The 21222-nt window shown below is 43.8% G+C and overlaps 1 protein-coding gene across 1 annotated transcript; it reads left to right on the forward strand.

Annotated features, from left to right (window-relative positions):
- The first annotated feature begins 137 nt into the window (after positions 1-137).
- URB2 (URB2 ribosome biogenesis 2 homolog (S. cerevisiae)) lies at positions 138-17797 on the forward strand. The gene is given in 10 exon segments (XM_009702993.1): positions 138-263; positions 1464-1640; positions 3121-5726; positions 5728-6476; positions 8414-8574; positions 9803-9913; positions 10841-11083; positions 12142-12232; positions 13880-14019; positions 17538-17797. Coding segments are annotated over 10 exon segments (4602 nt in total). The 3' UTR covers positions 17736-17797.
- Positions 17798-21222: the final 3425 nt, after the last annotated feature.

Genomic DNA, 21222 nt, shown 5'->3' on the forward strand with positions numbered 1-21222 from the left:
CCCGCTGAGGGGGCGGTTAGGCCCTGGGCGGTGGGTGGGAGAGGTGGGGAGCGGGGCCGCCTGCCCGTCCTGCTGATTTCTCCTTGTCTGACGTTTCTTTCAGTCGTGTCTCTTCGCCTTTCCCACGTGCTGTCCCCATGGCAGCGATCTACTCTGGGATTTACCTGAAGCTGAAAAGCTCCAAGACTTCTTGGGAAGACAAACTCAAACTAGCCCATTTTGCGTGGATTTCTCATCAGTGCGTTCTTCCTAATAAGGAGCAAGTAAGTACTTTTTAATGCTAAACCGCAAAAGAAAAAAATCCTAGTAGTTAATTACTGCTGAGAATGAATTGATTCATAAAATCCAGATCTAGTTGCTTAAGTTTTTGACCGTAAGTAGTAGTGCAAATACAGCTCTGATGTGGAATTGTGGGTGGCTCTTGATTTCTTCATGGTTACTTGAAATGTTTTCATAACATCATCTTCCAAGTAGCTTCAGCAGAAAGATCTGCGTTAGGGCAGGAAGAAAGAGCCTTTCTTACAGAGAGGGTAGTGCAATTATTCTGTCTCCCAGATAGACGAGAAAACCTTGCCTTCAGAGCTGTCATTGGCATTGGTTATTATAAGCTATACAGGATGCTGTAAAGTCTGATGCTTCTGGTCATAGTTAAGAACAAGAACTTCGGAGTGGGAGAACTGACTTAGACGTGTTTTCTGCTGCTCTAAACTTGTGCATGTACAAGGAGTGCACTGTTTATTACGGGCTTCTCCTTTGAACGTGGTTTGGTGTTCTCTGCTTGGAACCCACCCTCTCCCCTCAAGTCTTTCGTTTTGACCTTGTTTCCTGAAGGGCTGTTCAGTGTTTCCCCAAGCAAGGGGTGTCTTGTGCTGTTCCTCCAGCCTCATAGTTTTGTGGGGTCTAGGGTTTGCACCATCTGAAATCTGTGTTTTGAGTTCTTGTTATTTCAGTTACTTAGAATATGGAACCTGGCCATATACCACCATTTTATTTTTAAATCAGTAATTAAAGTTAGTAGATTTCAACCTTTTCCAGTTTGCACACATCTAAATTCCTAGGCCTGAATTTCTAGGTAGTAATAGCAAAAGGAGGACATGAAGGGCATACCAATTGTCAGAGAGTGAAAGCCATCTGATTCTTTAAGTTTTGATTAAAAAAACTACATTTGCTAATCGGTATCGACTCTCAGAATTATGCCCTGGTGAAAGGGCCTTAGGATGTTGACTCCTGAAAGCTGTTTTGGGATGGTACAGGGGAGCACAGGGCCAACACCGGATTTAGAATTAAAGCTCTTAGGAGCTGAAACCTACAAGGGTGGACTTCTCTGCTCATTCAGAGCCTGTTCTGCTTGGATGTAGAGCAGTTCTCAAGACACGAGTGCTGTAATTGCGAAGAGGTACTACTTTTGTCTTGTTTTTGCGTGGGGGTTATTAAAGATTACTTCTTTTCCCTTTTGTTAACAGGTATTACTTGATTGGGTAAGCCATGTGTTGGTTTCATACTACAATAAGAAATTGGAACTGGAGGATGAAGTTGTTGAGAAACTCTGGGCGTATCTAGACAGCGTTATCCACAGTAGAAGACTACAGAATCTCTTAAAGAGTGGGAAGACAATTGGACTCAGTTTTTCAATTGCACAGGTAACTAAAACTGTGGATGTTTTGTAACGTGCTGGATAGCAGTGCGTATCTTCTTCGGTACATGACTCTTCCTCACAGTGTCGGGTTTTACATAAAATATATCATAATTAATCTGATGGCTTTTAGGACCTCTACTAAAAACTTCTCTATTTCTGTTCTGCAATACAGTTTGTATTTGTGCATCACTAAGGCTGAAAATGGCAGAGCATTTTAATAATAATCTTCCCCTCTGTCTTTAATTTCTTCAAACTATCAGAGAGTGAACTGGTTAAAGTATTTCAATAGGTAAGTAAAGGCTCAGTTCCATTTGTTGCTCTTCTAGATTATTTACTGTTTATATTGACATTTTGCCTGGGAGTCTCAGGGAGAGAGATTTTCCCTCACTGTGGGGCTCTTCAGTGTGTTTGGCCTGATTACTTGTGCACTGTGACGTGCTGTTCAGCTGACCCTGCAGCTTCTCGTGGTGGCACTGAATCATTATTGATCTTAATCGTATAATTGTTTTAGCTCCGGCTGAAAGCGAATGGGGGAGACTCCAGTTACAGTTTAGAACTGGACTAGAAAGTGTAACTTCTTGTTCAGCTTCCTGGTTACAGAAATAGCAGAATTAGTGGATGGCTGCAAAGGCAGTCAAAATGACTGGAAAAATGACCCTTTTCGTTGTGATCTGGTTGGAAGGAAGCAGGAGAAGATTTTCTTTACCTGCAGAAATTGAGTTGTAAAGTACAGAGAATTGGTTGGATGAAATCTGTGCTTCAGAGACGTTATGCAGACAGCGTGCCAAATTTAAACATGGTTTGGGTGTGAAAACCTGTCTGGCTGAAGATGAAGCGAAAGGTACAGGCCAGAGTACCCTAAAGACCAAGGGCAGAGGTGGAAGAGGGTCCAGTGGAAAGAGGGTAAGGATCTGTTTTAGTCCAGTGGAGCTTGAGCTGAGGAGATGAACCACCCACTGCAAGGTGTAAGGAGACAGATAAGGTTTTTAACTCTGGAGTAGAGGCAGATATCAGCACAGGAAACTGGCTCTTTTAAAATACAAAGATGATATTTAGTCGTGGACATTCTTACGGAATAAGCTTCCTGGATCAAAGCTGGGATGTGTGTTGTGGGTGGGTTTGTTGTTTTTTGTTTGGAGCATAATTTTGGGGACCTTGCAAGAAGGGAGGGAATTTACCCCTACTCCCTTTCTGCAGGATCAACTATTAGGATCAAGTATGGATAGTCTTATGCTGTTGCCAGTAGCACGCGTACTGAATGGGGGCTTCCTTACTCATCCTGTGGTGCAAACAAATGCAGGGACACAGTTCTGGCCAGAGGAGCTTCTAGTTTGAGAACCACGATGTGAGAGGCTCAGCAGCGGCTGTTGGCAGGTGCTTCCTTCTTGCAGCCAGAACTCACAGAAGGTGTTGTTGGTTTATTATGTTGGGCTTTATCTTTGAGTGCAAAATTGACTGTTTTTTTTTTTTCCCCCAATCTTCAGGTCATCAATGAAAGGTTGTCAGAGGCCTTTTCTCAAAAAACACAGCAAAACACTGGCACAGTGCTGAGTTGCTCCAGCGGCATCCTTTCTACTCCTTCGCTCTCCATCATTTACACAGCAAAGTGTGAGCTCTTGGTTGATCTCCTCAGCAAGCTGTCCAAGCTGGCATGTCAGCAACTGGCCTCTGATGATGCCGTGGACTCCCAGTTGTTCAGTGTCCTCCAGCTTACCTTTGCTCAGTACCTCCTGATCCAGAGGCAGCAAACCAACCCAAATCGTGTGTTTGGGCAAGTGACAAGTCACTTGCTCCAGCCGTGTCTGCTCCTGAGGCATTTGCTGACTGTGAGGAGCTGGACACAAGCAGATGACAACCACGTGCGTCAGCACCTGAGCAGGGAAGTCCGAAACCAAGTAGAAACTTTGCTGCAGGCTGGGTTATTCCAGCCTGAGCTTTTCTCATCCTACAAAGAGGAGCTGCTGCCAGAACAGGAACTCCAGGAGAAGAAGAAAGGAGCTTTGAAAAGTCTTCTGCTACCAGTCAACACAGTGCAGACCAAGCTTGGCGGTGGCTTTTGTGAACCTGCCCTCCATGGAGCTGTTGTGGCTGGTTCAGTGTCCCTGCTATATAAGCTCTTTCTGGACTCGTACTGTAAGGCAGAAAACCACCTTGTGTGTTTCCACATGCTCAGCAGGCTTTTTGGCTGTCTCAGGCTCTCTGGCCTACAGCAGAGCGTGAGCGGGGATACGCTCTCCCCTGCAGACTGGAGCACAGAGCTGCTTGCTTTGGAACAGCTTCTGAACTCGGTGCTTAGCAGCGATATCTATAATGTTGCCAGTGACCGTATCCGGCACAAGGAAGTACAGTTTGGGTTTTACCGCAAGCTAGCACAGATGTTGATGAGGCACTCCCAAGCTTCCATCCCTGCTTGGTTCAGGTGTCTCAAACTCTTGATGTCATTAAACCACCTTATAGTGGAGCCAGACCTGGATGACTTAGTGGCCTCGGCTTGGATTGATGCCACGGTCTCCGAGCCACGCACGAAGAAGCCCCAGGAGGCTCTCATCAACACCATGTTTCAGACTTACTCCAAGCTGCGACAGTTCCCACGGCTCTTTGAGGAGGTGCTGACAGTCATTTGCCGGCCAGCTGCTGATGAACTGAGGCTGCCTGTCTTCTCTGCTGGCCTGACAGTAAAGCTTTGTGAGTGCCTCCTTGAACTCCCACCCAACCAGATTCTGGACATTTTGTGTCTCTTCGTGGAGAAATGCCAGACCCTTATCAAAGGGTCAGCTGATGTGGCCTCGAAGCTGCTGTCAGTGAGCTCGGTGCTGCATGCTTTTCTGTTCAACATGAGGAGCCTAGATGATGTCACTCCTGCCCCTGTGGTCCTTCGCACTCAGAGTCTGCTGGCAAAGATGCAGAAGGGAATAATTCAGCCACTGATGGAGCTGCTGCAGGCTCCTAGAAGAGAGGAAGAGAAGTCAGACCTTTGGCTAAGAAAGGCCAGTGACTCTGCTCTCCTCCTTGTTTACACTTGGGTTGAGGTAGACACTTTGTTTGGTATTAGCTGCAGTAAATACGTGTCTCCAACAGCTGGAATAGCTGATGCTGTTAGTGAACCTGCTGCAAGGCACTGGGGCATTTCAGCTTTCCTCCCTGGTGTGGAGGAGCAGTGTTGGGACAGAGTCATGGAACTTGCCAGTAGTTTTGCCTCCGCTAGTAAATATTGCTTAGAACTGCTCACACTTCAGAAAATGAAGATAATCTTAATGCAAACCAAAGCTGACCTGCAGGCCTTGCAGCATGCTGCAGCTTTCATCCTGGAGTCTGGGAGATCCAGCATGAGCAGAGGAGAATCTGAACCATGGGATGGAGATATCAGCTCAGTAAGTGACCTTACCTACGCCACCGCACACTGGCACCTTGTCATCTCCAACTTGACTATCCTGTTGCCATATATTTCCCTGAAAGATGTAGAGTACATTGCAAATGTGCTTCTAGAGACGTTAATATTGGCCAAAGCTCAGGAAGCTGCCACAGACCAGGAACCTTCCATCAGCATTGGAAAGATATCTCTTGGTTTGATGCATAGCTCCTTTCTCCCAGAAATGAAGGTCCTGCATTGTGCTTTTCTGACCAGTCTTATTCATCAGTTTGCTAGCGTGCTGCCCGCTGCTGCCAGGGATTCAGTAGATCTACCACTTCTACAGCTGTCTGCAGGTAATATCCCTTGGCATGAAGAAATCCTGGCTCCCTGCAGACCTGTTGACCGGTTGGAAGCACCATCAGAAAAGAAACTGCTGAAGGATGAGCTCAGCTTGTCTTGGAAAACACTGGAGAAAGTTGCCCAGTGTGTAGTATTGTTAGCAAAAAACGGCTGCCATGTCATCCTGAAAGAGAGTCAGCTAGAAAGCTGCTTGGGTTTGCTAGAAATTGCTTCTCTTCTGAAACTGGACAGTCTTCTTCCCTCTGAGTGTACCCGGTGTTTTCTGGTGCTGCTGTCCCTGCTAGCCAATACCAGTGCTGGTGTCTCTTGCAGCGAGCTGTTATTGCTGAAGTTTTTAAGTACCTGCTTCCACCTCCTGAGGTGCCTGCAAGCTGGCAGGGATTTTTAAGGTGTTTCATGCCAGTGATGTTCTTGAGGCTGTCATGACCTCCCAGCTTACAGCTAGCAAATTCTTCACTGATGTCTTGACTGTTCCTGTTTGGGCACAGTATCTCCAGGAAGTCCAAGCCTGTTTGGAAAACTTTCTTCAGATGATAATTGAAAGAAGGCAAAGTGTGAGGCTCAACTTGGAAAAGTTCATGTCTTTTCTGGTGAGTTGCAAGCCAGACGTTGGTGCAGCCAAAAGCAAAGGCTGGAAAAACAGGAATCCTGCAGCTGGGCAGTTACTGCTCATGGCATTCACCACACTGTGTCGTGTCGTCACACTCTACCTTCAGCAGCTGCCAGAAAAGAAGCTGCAGACTGCGGATGTACTGTCTGCTCTCTTGGAGCCAGTAGTTCTGCAGATGGTCAGAACTGTTGAACATGGTCTTCAGAGTAACACGCAAAACCAGCCTGTGCCTGTAACGTTCATACCATCTGTCACTACTCTTCTCAAAGCAGATCTGAGCCATGCTGTCAAGAAGGGCTGGCAGAAGGAGCCCAGTGGGTTTTTGGAGCAACCCCGTATTAAACTGTACCAAAAGTTTTACTCTCAGATACTGAGAGAGCTGCCCTGCGCAGGAGGTAATCTGCAGTTCCTTCAGTGTGCGTTGCAGTTCCTAACGGTCTTCTGCTCAGTGCCAGAGCTGTATCCTGGAAAAGAAAATGCGGTCATGGTTTTTTTTGCTGTAAAAAAGCTTCTCACTGGTATGTAAATACCCTTTCTCCACTTCCTTTGCTAATTTTGCAGCACAGAGGCGAGTTAAAAGCCATTTAGCAAAATATCTGTATCTACTTACTTGTGTTAAAGCAGTAGGCTATTCTTTCATAAATGCGTAACGGAAAAATTTTCAAGGAGGCAATGTTGTGATACCTGGATCACAGCCACAATCGAATTTGTTAATGATCTTCTCCTGGAAGATGTAAACCTCTTAATGAAGTTGAGGTCCTGAGTTACTCATCCCTGTAGAGCATTTTGGCAGTAACTGAAATGTGGTAATACTTCTGGATGTAGGGCTGAAGGTGCAGTGGCCTACTCGTAGTTGGTATAGTAGGCACCACTGATGCAGCTGATGTGCGCCAGGTCAGATCTGGTATGTCTTATCTGAGGATCTCGGAGGATCTTACAGTAAAATACTCATCTATTTTTGCATCTGGTAGGCAAGGTTATAGAACAATGGAAGTCACCTAACTTAAGGATGCTGAATGCCTGTAATTCTGATAAAGTCTGTGGGAGACAGACTTTATCCCCATCAAATAGAGAGCCAGGGCTAGAAATTAAATGAAAAACCTCTCTTGCCAGCTCTGTGACCTAATGGCTCCTTTATATTGTCTCGTTCAGAGAGATGAACTAAACACAGCACAGATACAACTGTTCTCTTTGACTTCTTCAAACAGTTGGAATTTTTCAAACTTACTACTAACATGCTCTGGTGCAGTCGTCTCCAAACATTTTTGATTGCGCACACATTTCAGTAAAAAAAAAAATAAATTGAGCATGCAGCCTCAATATATGTTTATTTATAAATTATATGCATATCCTACTCTACTAGTATACTACGTACATTGCAAAGCGTACACAAAAAGTTTAAAAAGCATGAGATAAAGATGAGATAAACACTATTTTTACATTTTATTTATTAAAGATACTTTATTTATAATTCCTACACCCCAGTGGATTGTCTTGTGCACACCCTGGGGTGTGCGCACCCTGCTTTGGAGGCTACTGCTCAAGTGAACTACCGTCATGATCTCAATGTTTCTATTGGCATTAGGTAGTTACGAGCAGAGCATGGCTCTCCATGGAAAATCTGATCTTGAATTTGCGCAGTTGAGTTTGAGCTAGAACTTAGGCATAGGTACAGGCTTAGTCTGTCTCTTCCCTGGCCTGCATTTTGGTCCTTCAGCGTGGTGGGGTTCAGTAAGGGCACTGAGAGCAGGGATTTCACGTTAGAACGAGGGATCATGAGGATGTGTCAATTGCTGTAATTTTTCTGCTGACTTCTCTCTCTCATCCTGTGCCTGTGTAAGATTGGTAAAGTGCTTTAGCCTGGAGACATAATTAATCACTGTAAAAAGCTGTAAGAATCTCTGATGAATAAGTAAAGTATTCAATAAGGTGAAATATGGATTCCTGTTGAAGAAGACTTTCGGCATTGCCACAGATCCTGTGGATACTTGCGGAACTAAAAAACAAGCCTTCAGAATCAAATAAGATATACACTAGTCTAGGACTGTCTACGTGGTAATAACTGAGTAAGTGGGAGTGTGACTTCTGATCAGCAGAGACCTAAACTTCGTCACCTTAATGCTTTTGTGACTTGTGAGGGTTCTCTGGCCTGTGGCTTGTTTAGCCTACTCCCTTGGCTTGTGCATACACTTTGTTGTAGTATTTCCATACTACTGAAGGCTTTTTATTGGTATGATGACTGCTCTGTGAACCCTAAGGTGGGGAATACTTGAGAACAGCAATTCATTGCACTAGCGGGGAGGGAGGTAAGGGGAAAGCATGGGGTTCTCTATGCATTCGAGTGTTAAAAAGGCACCCACAGAGCTGTTTAAGGTTCAATTCGCCCTGTTCTTACCTGTGGAAGTCCCTGTCTTGGGAATTGATTAAGGCTTGCTTGTGTCTCTTGAATGTGCAGGTCCCGCAGTCACAACCCAGGTGATCCAAAGTGTGGAGATGGAGCTGACAGAGGTGCTTGTCCAGCTGCTGGGAAACTGCTCTGCTGAGGAGTTTTATACCATAATGAGGCTGGTGCTGCAGGGACTTGAAATGAGGAATGTTTGGCAACAGAAGGCTAAAGTAAGGATGAACTTAGTTTATGGTCAACTTCCTTCTTCAGTTTTCTTTATTGAGAAAATTTTGTTGGCTGAATGAGATCTGATAAATATTTTTTTTCCTCTTCCTCCTTTATGTTCAGTGGTCAGGCCAAATTAATTTACACAGTTAAGGGCTTGGTGACTGTGCTGAGATATGTTCTGGATATAAATTGAGAGAGGTGGAAAGATCATGGAAACCTACTGGAAAAACTTTCTGTCCAGTTTAAGGACTCAGCAGTCTTAATTCCATGTATTGTCAACAGAAATCATACAGCTATGATGTTATACATACTGAAATGTTTTTTCTACTTGCTGATCAGAGCTCTTGCACAACAGATCCTAGCATTCGGTGAGTTTAACCACTGTTTGTCTGTGGCTCTTCTTAACAGAGTTAAAGGCACTTTTAGAAACGCTGACATTTTAAAGTAAAACCAAAATTGCACCTGTGCTTTTGGTATTTGTCTCTATAAAGACTTTTACTCTGTAATAACCAGATACCGCTCAGTAGCTTTTTAAATAATATGCCTTTCTCCAGAGCAGCTTAAGCAGCAGTGGTGACATTCCATATGTTTTTTGCAAAAAAGCCAGCTGTACCCTCTGTAGAAAGCTCAGTGACTTGAGAATGAAACTTGGATTAAACTTGGGGGTTTATTTGGCTCTATCTTATTTGTCAGAAATAGACATGGATATGCTGCATCAATTCTTGATAGGTCTTTTTGAAAGTGTATCTGGAATTCCTGTACTGTGCATATAATTCCTGCCACCTGAGTATAACTTGTAATATGTTTCTTTTATTGGTCTGTCATAACAGCCAGCAGATAAAAAAACCCCCTGCTGCCAAATGCAGCATTCTTAGCATACACTGTGCTGATGTCCCTGTATTCCCCCTGCTTCCCCCTGTTACCTAGTGGCAGTTGAATGAGAAGGCTTTCCTTTCTTAAAAATCGCATAACCCTTTTTTGTACAGTAGGTTGATTCTGAAATAAATGTAGCATGCAGTACATTTGGACCAGTGCTGCTCAGCATATTGAATTTTGTTGAGCTGCTGCTTACTTCACAGTTTCCAAAGAGATGTGTTGGTGGGAGGACTTTCATGTGTCAAGGCTCTGGTAATGCTCAAAACTGCCACTGCCCTTGAAAGAGCTCTTCTGTACTTGAAAGGAGCCAGTGCGTCTTGTACCCATGACTGATCATCAATCTGCTTTCTGCAGGAAGTATTGTCAGCTGTTACGCTAACCAAATTGTTGCTCAGCTGCCCATTAAGTGGAGACAAAGAGAAAGCTTTCTGGTTTGCCAGCCCACAGATCATCACAGCTTTAGCTGTAAGTATATCTTTATTGTAACTTCATTACCTAACCCTTTTATTTGTCGGAGTCTGTGGTGGTTACATCTAACATGCACAGAGACATACAGGAACAAAAAAGTTGTGGATACTGGACAAATCCATACTGGATTCACCTGCACTTTTTGGTCTAGACCCTTTCCTCCTTCCTTAAGTAAATCTCCTCCTGTGAGTGCAGGGTGTAGGTCATCCATTTCTTATTATCAGTAATTTTCTGGGACTGCACCATGTAATCTAGAGCTTGGGAGAAATCTGTTAGGCTGCAGAGAAGAGAGTCTGAGTCTCCTGTCCTTCCTCCTGTCCAAAGGAGAAGGTAACTGTCAGACACGTGTCACAGCAGAAGCCAACATCAGCAAAACAAAAAGAAGAAACTGCTCATATGAAAAAAATAACAGAAATTCACTGAATTATGAATGGGAAACTCAACTGAAAGTAACCCAACCCAGATTTCCTGTCCTTCATTTGTACAGCATACAAACCTAGTGATGTAGGTTTTTCTTCTGTCATGATGATGGTGTCTTTAGACCAGAGATTGGCTCTGCAATGCCTGGGAATCGTAAGCATGAAATTTCTGCCGTTTCTAGATAGGTCTGCACACTTGTAAAGGAGAGAACTTCATCAATGCATTCATGTGAGGAGGTGCAAAGAGGTGCCTGTTGTCAGGGGACTGGGGAGTAGTTACAGTTCCACACTCACAGCGGTCCTTGCTTGAAATGCATCGTATGCATCCTCGCCCAGGGTGCAGTTGCGCGAAAATGTCTGAAGTGCAGGAGTCTCTCCGCCAGTGCCAGCTTGCACCAGTCTGGTTCCATTGACTCACGTCAGAGCATTGTGGTTCTGTGGTGTGCGAATGCTAGCAATGGGTGGCTAATGCGCTCCTCCTTGTCTGTTTTCTGTCTTCTTGCAGATGCAAACCAAAGAGGCCTGTCAGGACCAGTCACTAATTTCCACCATAGTTGTACCTATTCTAGAGACTGTAGCAGCTCTGCTAAGGCAAGGAGAAGGGATTCTCTTGAATCCACACCATGTGGCATTGGCATTCAGCATTCTCCTAACAGTCCCTCTGGATCATCTGAAGACAGAAGACTATCGCAGTGTCTTCCTGGGAGTCCATGAAGTGCTCTTCTCTATTGTGCAGTGTCATCCAAAGGTATATCTGTGAGGGGTAGAAGGAGGGAAAAGAGGTAGAAAGAATCAACACAGAGGCCAGTGATAAGAAGTTATTTTTTTAATAGTGGTTTTGAAATGATTTATCCTGATAGTATGGAAGTGCTTTGTACCACTTGTCATTTAAAAGGCTAGGAATCTCAAAATCACATCTTTTCAGTTCCTCTCCTGCTATATTTAATGCCTGCTGTGTTGATGTTTGGCAGCAGATTGCTTATCAACATCTGTTGCTAGATCAGAATAAAAACTTCCCTTTTTTAAATGATTGATTTCTAGAAACGCAAATGGCTCAGGCTGTAGGACCTCATTCTCACTGCAGATCAAGATTCTGCAGTCCTTTGAAAACAGGACTTAGACGTGTTAGAAGTTGGTGACCTTCAAACATTGTACCATCCTGGTGTTCTTGTCAGCCTTCTGGGATGGGTACGTGAAGACATGCCAGGACTTGCACTGGGTTGGAGATACTCTTACAGGCAGTATATAGGCAGAGGTAGAACAAAAAAGGAAAGGGGCCTCATGTATTTGTATTAGGACTGAGGGTGAAGAAAGTGAAAGATGGGGAATTGGGAAATTCTAAAAGCAAGGCAGTATGCATTGCTAAAATGCCCTTACAAATCCCCTGTGGTAGAAATCTGCCTATCCAGGCTGTTTTCACATAGTGATCCATAGTGTTACTGAACCCTGCGTTCTGTGAATCTGTGTGGCTACACAGGTTCTCTACCAGCAAGAAGAAATTCCCTAGACATTAGGGTACTAAATCAAATGCTGCTTTGGAGGGGTGAAGTAACTCTAATATGATGTTTACTTGTTAATTACATTTGAATATGGCCAAGACTGCAGTCCTGCTCCAGGATTCTCATATGCTAGATACTGTATGGGTGCAGAATGAAAAAGAGTCTCTGCTTCTGAGAGCTCTGGAAGCTATATAGTTTTCTTCACAGGAACTGATTTCCCTCACACTATGGGGTGGTGTACTCTACCCTCTCCACTCCCCTCCCATTACTATATAATCTCGGATGTTTTTATTTCATGTCTTTGCAGGTGCTGTTGAAAGCAGCACCATCTTTTCTGAACAGTTTCCATCGTCTGGTTGTTTCTGTCATGCATGAAGGACGTCAGAAAGGAGACAAAGGTACTATATCTTTTCTGTTTTTGCATTCTATATACACACTGTAATTTTGTATGTTCTAGAAGAGGAGATGCAGAACAGGGCAGTCTGACATCAGAAGCAAAGTCCTCAAAACCTAACTGGCATTGAAACCATTAGTGCTATCTGTCCTTTATGTAAAATTGAGGATGAGCTTTGTAGTGTCATGGGCTTGTGAAGGTAAATGGGGCTCCTGTGGAGCTGCCTGCAGACAGCACTGCTTCAGGTGAATAAGGTATTCTTCACTGACTGGCTGGCCAGTAGACAGGAACCGGTAAGGCTTGCTGTGCCCAGTTTCTGCTCTTCTTATCAGTCCTTGTGCCTGAAAGCATGGCGGCTGTGAACTCTGGTGATATATGCTAATATGCCTGAGTTATAGCTCCAAGTCAGTCCTACTAAACAGCTTCTTGAGACTGGAACTATGTTTACTACAGACCTGAATTGTCACCATACTATGCTAAGCATAAAGCCAGAACATTATGCATACCTGAAGCATCAGTTGGGATTAGATGATATATCTATATGGTCAAGGATTTGGCATTAGTGTAGTTAAATATCTCAAAAGGAAGGGAAAAAAAAGACTTATTACTGGAAGTTATTAAAGAATTTGTATTGTCAAAGTAGCCAAGTCAAAGATGTTCACAGTGATTAAGTAGTCATTCTGTGCTTTATGCTGATCAGGACACAAATACCATGTCATTAATAGTGGTGACTTTTTGAGACAAGTTGACTTCATGGCCCGCAACTGATTGTATCCCAGCTTTCCAGTGATGTCCTACAGCTTATGCCATGTTCATGTTTATCTCAGCTGATAAGATGCCCACAACTGCAGGCAAATGTAAGTGTATGTGTGCATCATGGAGGAATATAGTAACAAAGGCTCAGTGATAGAGGAAAAGGTATGTTGAACTGGTGCCAGACTTTGAGAATTTGCTTGCTTCTGGAGTATGTTTACATAAGGCAAGGGTCACAGGAACTTATGGGTATGTGGTATCCTCAAATTGAAGAACATGCCGTTTATCTTTGCAGGATTGTTCTATTTTCATAACAGATAACATGAAAGTAATATCTAGATTTCCTTTCTCCCTTGTTTGTGTTAGTTCTCTTAATTCACTGCCTACCAAGTAAATTCTCAGGTGATCTCTCCACTCTCACTTTAAATATCTCCAGTGATGTAGCTTCTGCTGCTATATTCCACATAATAGATCTCATCAGAAAGCTTTCTTACTATGCTGTTTCTAAGAGATGTCTTCTGCTTTTCTGCAGGTAGAAAATAGAATTTTCCTGTCTCCTTGTTCTCTCCTCCACAGTGCTGGTTGGGACTGAATCGTGGAAGGGACCATAGCTGCTGCTTTTAGCACTTCAGCATCTGTAACAAATCCTTTTTGCCTTGCAGTGCACATGGAGTTGGAATCAGTGTACTCTTACAAAATAACCATTGTAAGAGATGCATATGGTGTGTTGTGGGGGTGTGGGGGACCTCTCAGCTGTAGATTGATAAGAAGATAAAATGGGCAAGCTGACGTTGGCTTCATGTAGCTCAAGAATCATGGAAGACTGGGTGATTCTTTGGTTTTTTTCCTAGTGTTTTTAAGCCTCAAATGCCAGGCTGCAACTCACTTTCTGTTTTAGGCAACACAGATGAGTTTGAAGTTATACTGAAGTGTGCACAGTTGGTGGAACGGATGTATACTCATATTGCTGCAGAAATGGAGGACTTCACTGTGTTTTCTGCTTTCATTGTGGCTCAGTATGTGACTGAATTGCAGAAGGTAACATGTTCTCATCCATCTTGAAAGTGCTGTGGTATTGTGCTGGCTTTGGAGTTCCTGTTCCAAAGGCAACGGTGTTAAGTTTTGTAAATCTGTGAAGTTATAAAGTTGCGGTGCCTCACGGGGGTACAGGTTTGATCCAGACTCTGTTATTTTGAGCAAGAGTTCCTGAGAATCTTTCTTACCCAGCTCCTGAAAACTTTCTAAGGGTGTGGGTTGTGGGTTTTTTAAGGCAAAACAATGCAATGCCTATTTACAGAACTGATTGGCTTTTCTGTCATGTTGGGTGTTACTTTTTCTTCATGTGATAGTTAGGTTCTTCTCCCGCTTAGTCTCAGTTGTCCAGGACTGATAGCAGTAGGGCCCCATCTGGCAAAGTAATGGAGAAAAATCTCCTGGAAAATAGCTTTTAATCTGGTCTAAATAAGTGAATGGAAAAAAATGTTACCAAGCTGGGGAATTGTTAGCTTTTCAGTAATTCTCCTTCCATACCAAAGATATCATTCCAATCCTTACTGAAAACAACTACCCCTGCTATTACAGATGCCAGAGCCAGATCGGTAGCTTCTCGCATCCAGACCTAAGCTCAAATTGTCATTCTGTTCAGCCTAATGGATTTAGATTTCACCAGGGTTTGAATACTGCTTGTGTTGCAAGTACCTGCAAATTGATTATTCGTGGCTCTGGCCTGGGCATGGGCTGAAATACAGAAAGGAATTTTAGTCTTTGTTTTTAGGCTCTCTTACCGCAAAAATATCCTAACTGGTGCTATGTTTCTGAAGGATTGTGGTGTAACCAGTCTTAACTGACCATGAATGTTGTTACGGACTTTAAACTCAGCTGTCTTCTCTATTGCCTGGCTTTTTTCCAAGATTTGGGAGCAAAACAATGGGATATGCCAGTTTTTAGCCATGTTATTTAGCGTTCAGGGTAAGTTGGTTATTTTTTTACGTAGTAAACATAGTAGTTCAGAAAATACTAGGGACAAATTACTGTTAAGACTACTTCTGTTCTGTTAAAGTATTTCTGAACTCTGTAATCTGTTCATCGCTGAAAGTAAGTCAGAAAGCCTGACTTGAATTGTCAGATGACCTTTTCAAGTTGAAAGGACACTTAACCTCAGTATTAGCAGGAGTACAAAGTCTCATGAGACTTCTAGGAAAGTTTTGTGCAATACTTTCACTGGGAAATGGAAAGTGATGGATGATAGCTGAAACCACAGATCAGTAATGTATGCATGGAACCTTTGGGCGTGGAAAGGGGAATTGGTATAGGGAGCCATCAGACGCTGTGAGAAAGGGGTGTTTTCTGTCTGACAGAGTAGATAGATCACAAGTGGGTGATGATTTATTTCCTCATTAAACTGGTGAGAGTTGATGGATATCAGAGGAAGAGGAGGCCTCAGCCTGCCTGTCTTGAGGGGGGAATGTACACATCTTTCATGTTGCTCTGCAGAGGGAGAGGAAAAACTTTAACCATTTATCTTTTCTGAGTCCAGATCAGTGGCTTTCAGCCTGTGATCTGAAGACCAGGGGGGTCTGTCAAAGGTAACTGAGAACAACGTGTTGGTAGATTTAAGTCTTTATATGGGCATCTGCACAGTTGTTGGAACCCTTTTAAGGGTCTGCAAACTAAAACTGATGAAAGCTACTGGCTAAACAGTCACTTACTCCTAAAGTAGTTGTGTAACAGTTCCTCCAATGCTTCCTCTTTATACCAGGAAATAAAATATCCTTGTGAATTATTTTGTGTTATCTAGAAAGATTCCTTGCTGGAGTGGGTGGCATCTAGAGCCTCTTTCATACAGTTGACAGGGCTTTTCCCTTGATGTCTATGAGCTGTTGCTTAATTCAGCAGTAGTGAAATACCTCTTCACACATTTAATGTCTCACATCTCTCACATCAAGAGCTCTGTAATGCTTGACAAATTGGTTGTGCTAACTATCTAGACCATAAAACTCTTACAAGCGTAATTAACTGCCAGCCAGTGGTGGCAGCTGTTTAAATCTTTGGTTCTGCTTCCCATGGTGTTATTGGATGGGGTTTTTTGGGAACTGCAAAAAATGTCCCAGGTCAGGCATGGGTCCAGATTAATTTGTGATGTGAGGGATGCAGTTCCATTAACTGCAGCTCTGGGGTATCTGCTTATCCCGAGTGGGACATCTGGTCCATCTTGTCAGTAGCTGTGGGTTTTCCTGTCCTCGTTCTCTGCACTCATTTCTCTGCCCAGCCCAGTGCATTCACGGCAAGTTGTGATGCTCAACTGTTCTGTTACTTTAGTGCACGGGGTAGGGAGAAATAATATCTGTTATAAACCAGCCAATAGATCAACTGACATAGAGGAGAAAAAAAAATGACAGCCTTTTGGACATGCAAACTCTTCAGGGTCACAGATCCAAAGAAAGGCTTATGTGCCTTAATGCCTGCTATATGTTTTTCCTAGCTATGTTAGCAGGTCTAATAAAATATATTAGCTGTTTTACATTTAGGGCAGGAGGAGAGCAGGAGCCTGTCACAGTGATTAGGAGTGCACTTCGTTAGCAGAAAGTTTATTAGTTGCCTCAGGAAGAAAGAAGTCTGAATTTTAATGACAGCTTTTTATGTAATTTTCATTAGGTCTGGAGGCATAAAGCTAATTCGGGGATTCAGCAAAGATAAGACATGGTTCTGCGGCAAAAATAATGTGATTATGCCAGAGGCCAGCGCTGCCTCGGGCAGTGAAGTATTTAGCAAGTGATTTGTGAGCACAGGACAAATTTCAGTTAGCCTGGAGCACCAGAGGACTCCAGAGTCAGCCCTGATGTTCCTGGTTGTGGTGGTGGTTCTGCTGGTTGTGGGGTTGAGCAGGGGTAAAGGCAGGAGCAGGGCCCCGAGTCCCGTCATTTGTTGTGTTCCTTCAACTTTCTGCATGACTTCAGGCAAGGTACCTGATTCCTGATATTAAAACAGATCAAGGGAATGCACATCTGAGCTTTTTGAAGGCTTCTTTTATTAAGGCTCATACGTTGAAGTCCTCGGATACAAGTTGTTTGATAAATGTCAAGTTGTTAAGTGATAAGTTAAAATTGATTGAGTACCCAATGTAAACGATAGAGTAGCCGAAAGAAAGTGCTCATTTGAAACTGAGACTTAGTAGGTTACAGCTAATATGAGACATACAGAATCTAGGGAAACGTGTAATCCAGGGCAAATATTTTAGAGTTTTTTAATTACAGTTTTTCTGCTGAGGAGTTTTCATGTGATTCCAAGATGATGAGTGCCTTTGCCTCCGTAGCAATGTGTAGAGTAGCACTCTTGTGGATTTTATTGCAAGGAGCATGCTTGTTCTGCAAAACATGTTTGTGAAAATCGGGAAAATACTGCACAAGTCAAAATCTTGGATTTTTTCTAATGGTCTGTTGCAGATGGTCTGATGCACCAAATAACATGTTGTCAGCATTTAATGTGTACTGACTGCAGAAAGCGTTTTTTCTTGCCTTTTCGTCTTAAAGTTTAATGCAGTTTTGTTCTTCTCATAGGTGACTTTGCACCCGGCTGTGAAGAAACATCTCACAGAAGGGATATATCACATCCTTGACCTTTGCATTGAACGGGACATCAAGTTCTTAAATGCGTCACTACCAGCAGGTGTAAGGGAGGTCTTTAAGGATCTCTATAATGATTACAACCACTACCACAAAGCAAAAAAACAGGGGGAGGAAAAGTATACTGCGTGATGAATCCTGCCTGGTGCTGCATAATCGGTTATGAATTGATCTTGCAGCACTCAGAAAATCCTCAGTTGCTCTTTGGTTTGGGGTGACTAGTAAGATCAAATCTGAAGAGGGTCCTCTAAACATGGTTTGCATCTGTCTCTATACAGCCAGCCTTCATAATGGGGAAAAGGGGAACGGGGCAGGAGGAGGGATGTGCTGTTAGGTCTGGTCCTGCTGTGTGCCACGAACGGCAGAACTGCGGCAGCTGTGTGGGCCCCGTGAACTCGCTGGGAGCCCTGCGGAGCTCGCTGCAGTCTGGCAGCAGATGTCAGGCTTCAGGCTTTGGCACATCACAGTGCTTTTCTGGGGAAGCAATAGTCTGGTGTAAAAGCCAGCGAGGGTTATAACTCCTGCTCTCGCTTACATGGTAAGCAGAATTAAAGCAGTTAAAGTGCCTATTTTTGTACACTGTTATTTTGCATTTTGTTACAGAAGAAATTTGTGAATGTTACACAGCTGCACTGTACGTTACTGTGCAAAACTGTGGAAATACAGTAAAAAATTTGAAAGTTTGTATCTCTTTGCTTGACTGGTTTTGCTCTTGAGTCCAGCCCTGGACAACAGGGTCTGACCTATTGAATTTCCTTCCCAACTGTATTATCCTGTGATCTGATGATAATCAAAAAGACTGACTACTTAGAGCTCTGGTCGATTTACCGTCATTAAGCAATTACACTTAGTCATCTGAGCTCTGATAGCTCTCAGTGAACATTTTTAGCTTGTGACAAATGTTAAGTACCAAGACATGTCTGAGACCTTTTTGGTCTAAGCTGAGCCTTGTTGCTTTGCATTCATGCTAGGTTAAGAGCAAGCCCTGGACTTAATTGCTGACAGTAATTTTATAAGCTGTGATAAATTAATAAAATTTGAGCCTGTAAGAAGCTTTATCAAATAGCTCCCTTTCGTTAGCTAAACTGCAGAGGTTTATTTTCTTGAAAATGGTAGGGACTAAAGATCTAAACTTTTATGTAAGTGGTAAAACAATCTTCACGCCTGCATACAGTGGTGAGAACTCAATACTCTCACGTGATTATCTGCATTAACCTATAGGTTTACTGGGTCCATCTGCCTCCTAGCAGGATCCAAAGGATGAAGTTTGGCTGGGGCAGGAGACTTCACAGGGCACAGACGAGGGAGGTGAAGGGACAGGCAGGGCATGGCATGGCAGCTGCCATCTGACATAAAGCCCTTCACGCTCCAGTGATGTCCCACTGGCTGTGGCCCTGGCAGGGCACTTGTGGCACATCACAGACCTCCGCTGGGACCTTCACCAGGCTGTGGCATCAGATCCCTGGGAGGTATGCCCACTGACGGCTCCGGGGCAGTGCCTGCCCCTGGCCCTGGGGCAGCTACCTCTGCAACTCACGCTGGTGCCTGCTCATCATCTCCATCTTTGCCATGTGGAGCCTCCTGTGCTGGCTAAACTTCATCCTTTGAACTGGAGATCCTTCTCGCATCCTGAACAAGAAGTTTAGAGAGAAAGCCTTGGTACTGTGCAAGCGCTGTTCAGAAGTAGCCACAACAGTGGTACGTTATCAACTCTAGCCACAAGTGCAAAGCACAGCAACATACGGGCTGCTATGGAGCAAGTTAACTCCATCCAAGCTGGACCCTGTACACCACTGTGCCATTTCTGTATTTTATTTCGAAGCTGAAGAGCTGATGTGGGCCAGTGTTGGGAAGAGCAATTGCTGCTCCCGCACCAGCCAGCGGGACAGTGAAGTAGGTCCCAGAAGGGAAATGTGTACGAGCTGGGTGCAGCCAAATGGGCACCAAAGGGAGGAGGTCTCCAGGGTGAAGACGGTTAATACACTAGTAAACCGAAGGAAGGTTAGGAGCGCTGGGAGAGGATCTGGAAAGAACACTGAAAAAAGAGCTAGGTTTGGAGCGGAGGAGGACAGAAGTGAGGTAGCATCTCTGGTGTGTCAGTGTCAAGGCTCCCTGGATGTAGCCATATGGTTGCAAGCCACACACATTGCTCCAAAGCTTCTGAGTGTAGACCACAGAGTAAATAACATCTTCCTCATCGCTTTAAAGGAGTTAAACTGCTTGAGTTAATACTGGTTTTATTTCTTTAATATTAACTTTAAATATTACCAATTTTAACTTCTTGGCTTGGAAATGAAAACGTGTAACTGACTGACAGGGACAGGGGTGATGGAAATAACAAAACTACTAGAAAAAGGACACAATGCTTGAATGAATGAAAACTTGAAACCCTGCCACAACTAAACCTTTACTTCAAATATGCTGTGCAATTGCCACTTATCCCACAGCCTTCCTTCTCCAGGCGAAGCGGCCGAGTTCTGAAACACAAAGCAGTATTTCTGTGTACAAGTTACAAAGGGGTTAAAAAGGAGGCTGCATTTCGCTTGCTAATCCTAGCTCTTTGTCCAAGAACTGCTCTGGGTTTTTTTTTTTAGCTAGAATAAATTAAGTCACTGGCCGAGGACCACCTGCTGAGAAAGCAGGCTTTGTTTTATGGAGTACGTTCCCCTGTGTGTGCAGAGTTCCTCTTTTGTCACACGATGGAGCCATCCTGCAAGGGTACGAAAGCACCACCTGAAACCGCAGATTTGGAGGCCTTTCTCCTAGGCTGGGTTAATTTATGAGCTCTGGGCACCGGGAAGGTGAAGGGTTTGGAAGAAGTACCATCTCAGGGCTAAAGGACCAAATTGTGACCTTTGTTTCACTTCAACGTTAGCTTCGTGCGAGTGAACCGAAAAGCAGGGTTCTTACCGGCTTCTGCGACAGCTAATCTTGGCCAGATTTCCAACTGTTGATGCAGCACATCTCTTCTGAGGGTTTCTCTCGTTGCTGCTGCCCTAACCAAAATACCTCCCATAGGCAGAGCTCCCAGGCTGGGATATCGGGGTCCTGCTGTGACGCTGGCTGTGGTAGTTGTTATTCGTGCCTGGGCGGTACCCAAGGCTGCTGTGCCAAAACTAGCTCAAATATAAATTAAGAGACAGGATGGGCAAGAACACTCATGACTGGCAAAGATGACATTGGTTTTATTTATGCCTTGGTTTTGTGTAGTTGCTGCAAAAATCAGCTGATTTTTCTGCTTATCTGGGGGTGGGGCTTGATGCTTGGGTTTATCTTGCTATTGTGGCTAGAAATGCCAAAGAAGAAGATGGTGTAAGATGGTAGAAATTATTTTGCTAGTTTAGAAAGAAGTTATTTTTCCTCTTCTTACCTGCTGGGAGGAGACAATGTGCTGAGTGCTTTTCTTCAAGTTTGAAACGCATCAGTAACTTCCTATTTGTTTACTTCTTGGTGTGGGTCCAGGGCTGCTGGATAACAGAAGGCTCCTTACAAAGCTTCCCTTATGGGTTAAAACATAGCAGCACGAATAAAGGACTACTTTGAGAGCTTCTTATATCATTATTGATGAACCATTAAATGTCTACAGTGATAATAGTTTGCCAGTGATAACAAACTGAGT

This window comes from Cariama cristata, unplaced genomic scaffold (assembly GCF_000690535.1).
Source record: "Cariama cristata isolate BGI_N322 unplaced genomic scaffold, ASM69053v1 scaffold17346, whole genome shotgun sequence".
In the NCBI taxonomy this organism is placed as follows: Eukaryota; Metazoa; Chordata; class Aves; order Cariamiformes; family Cariamidae; genus Cariama; species Cariama cristata.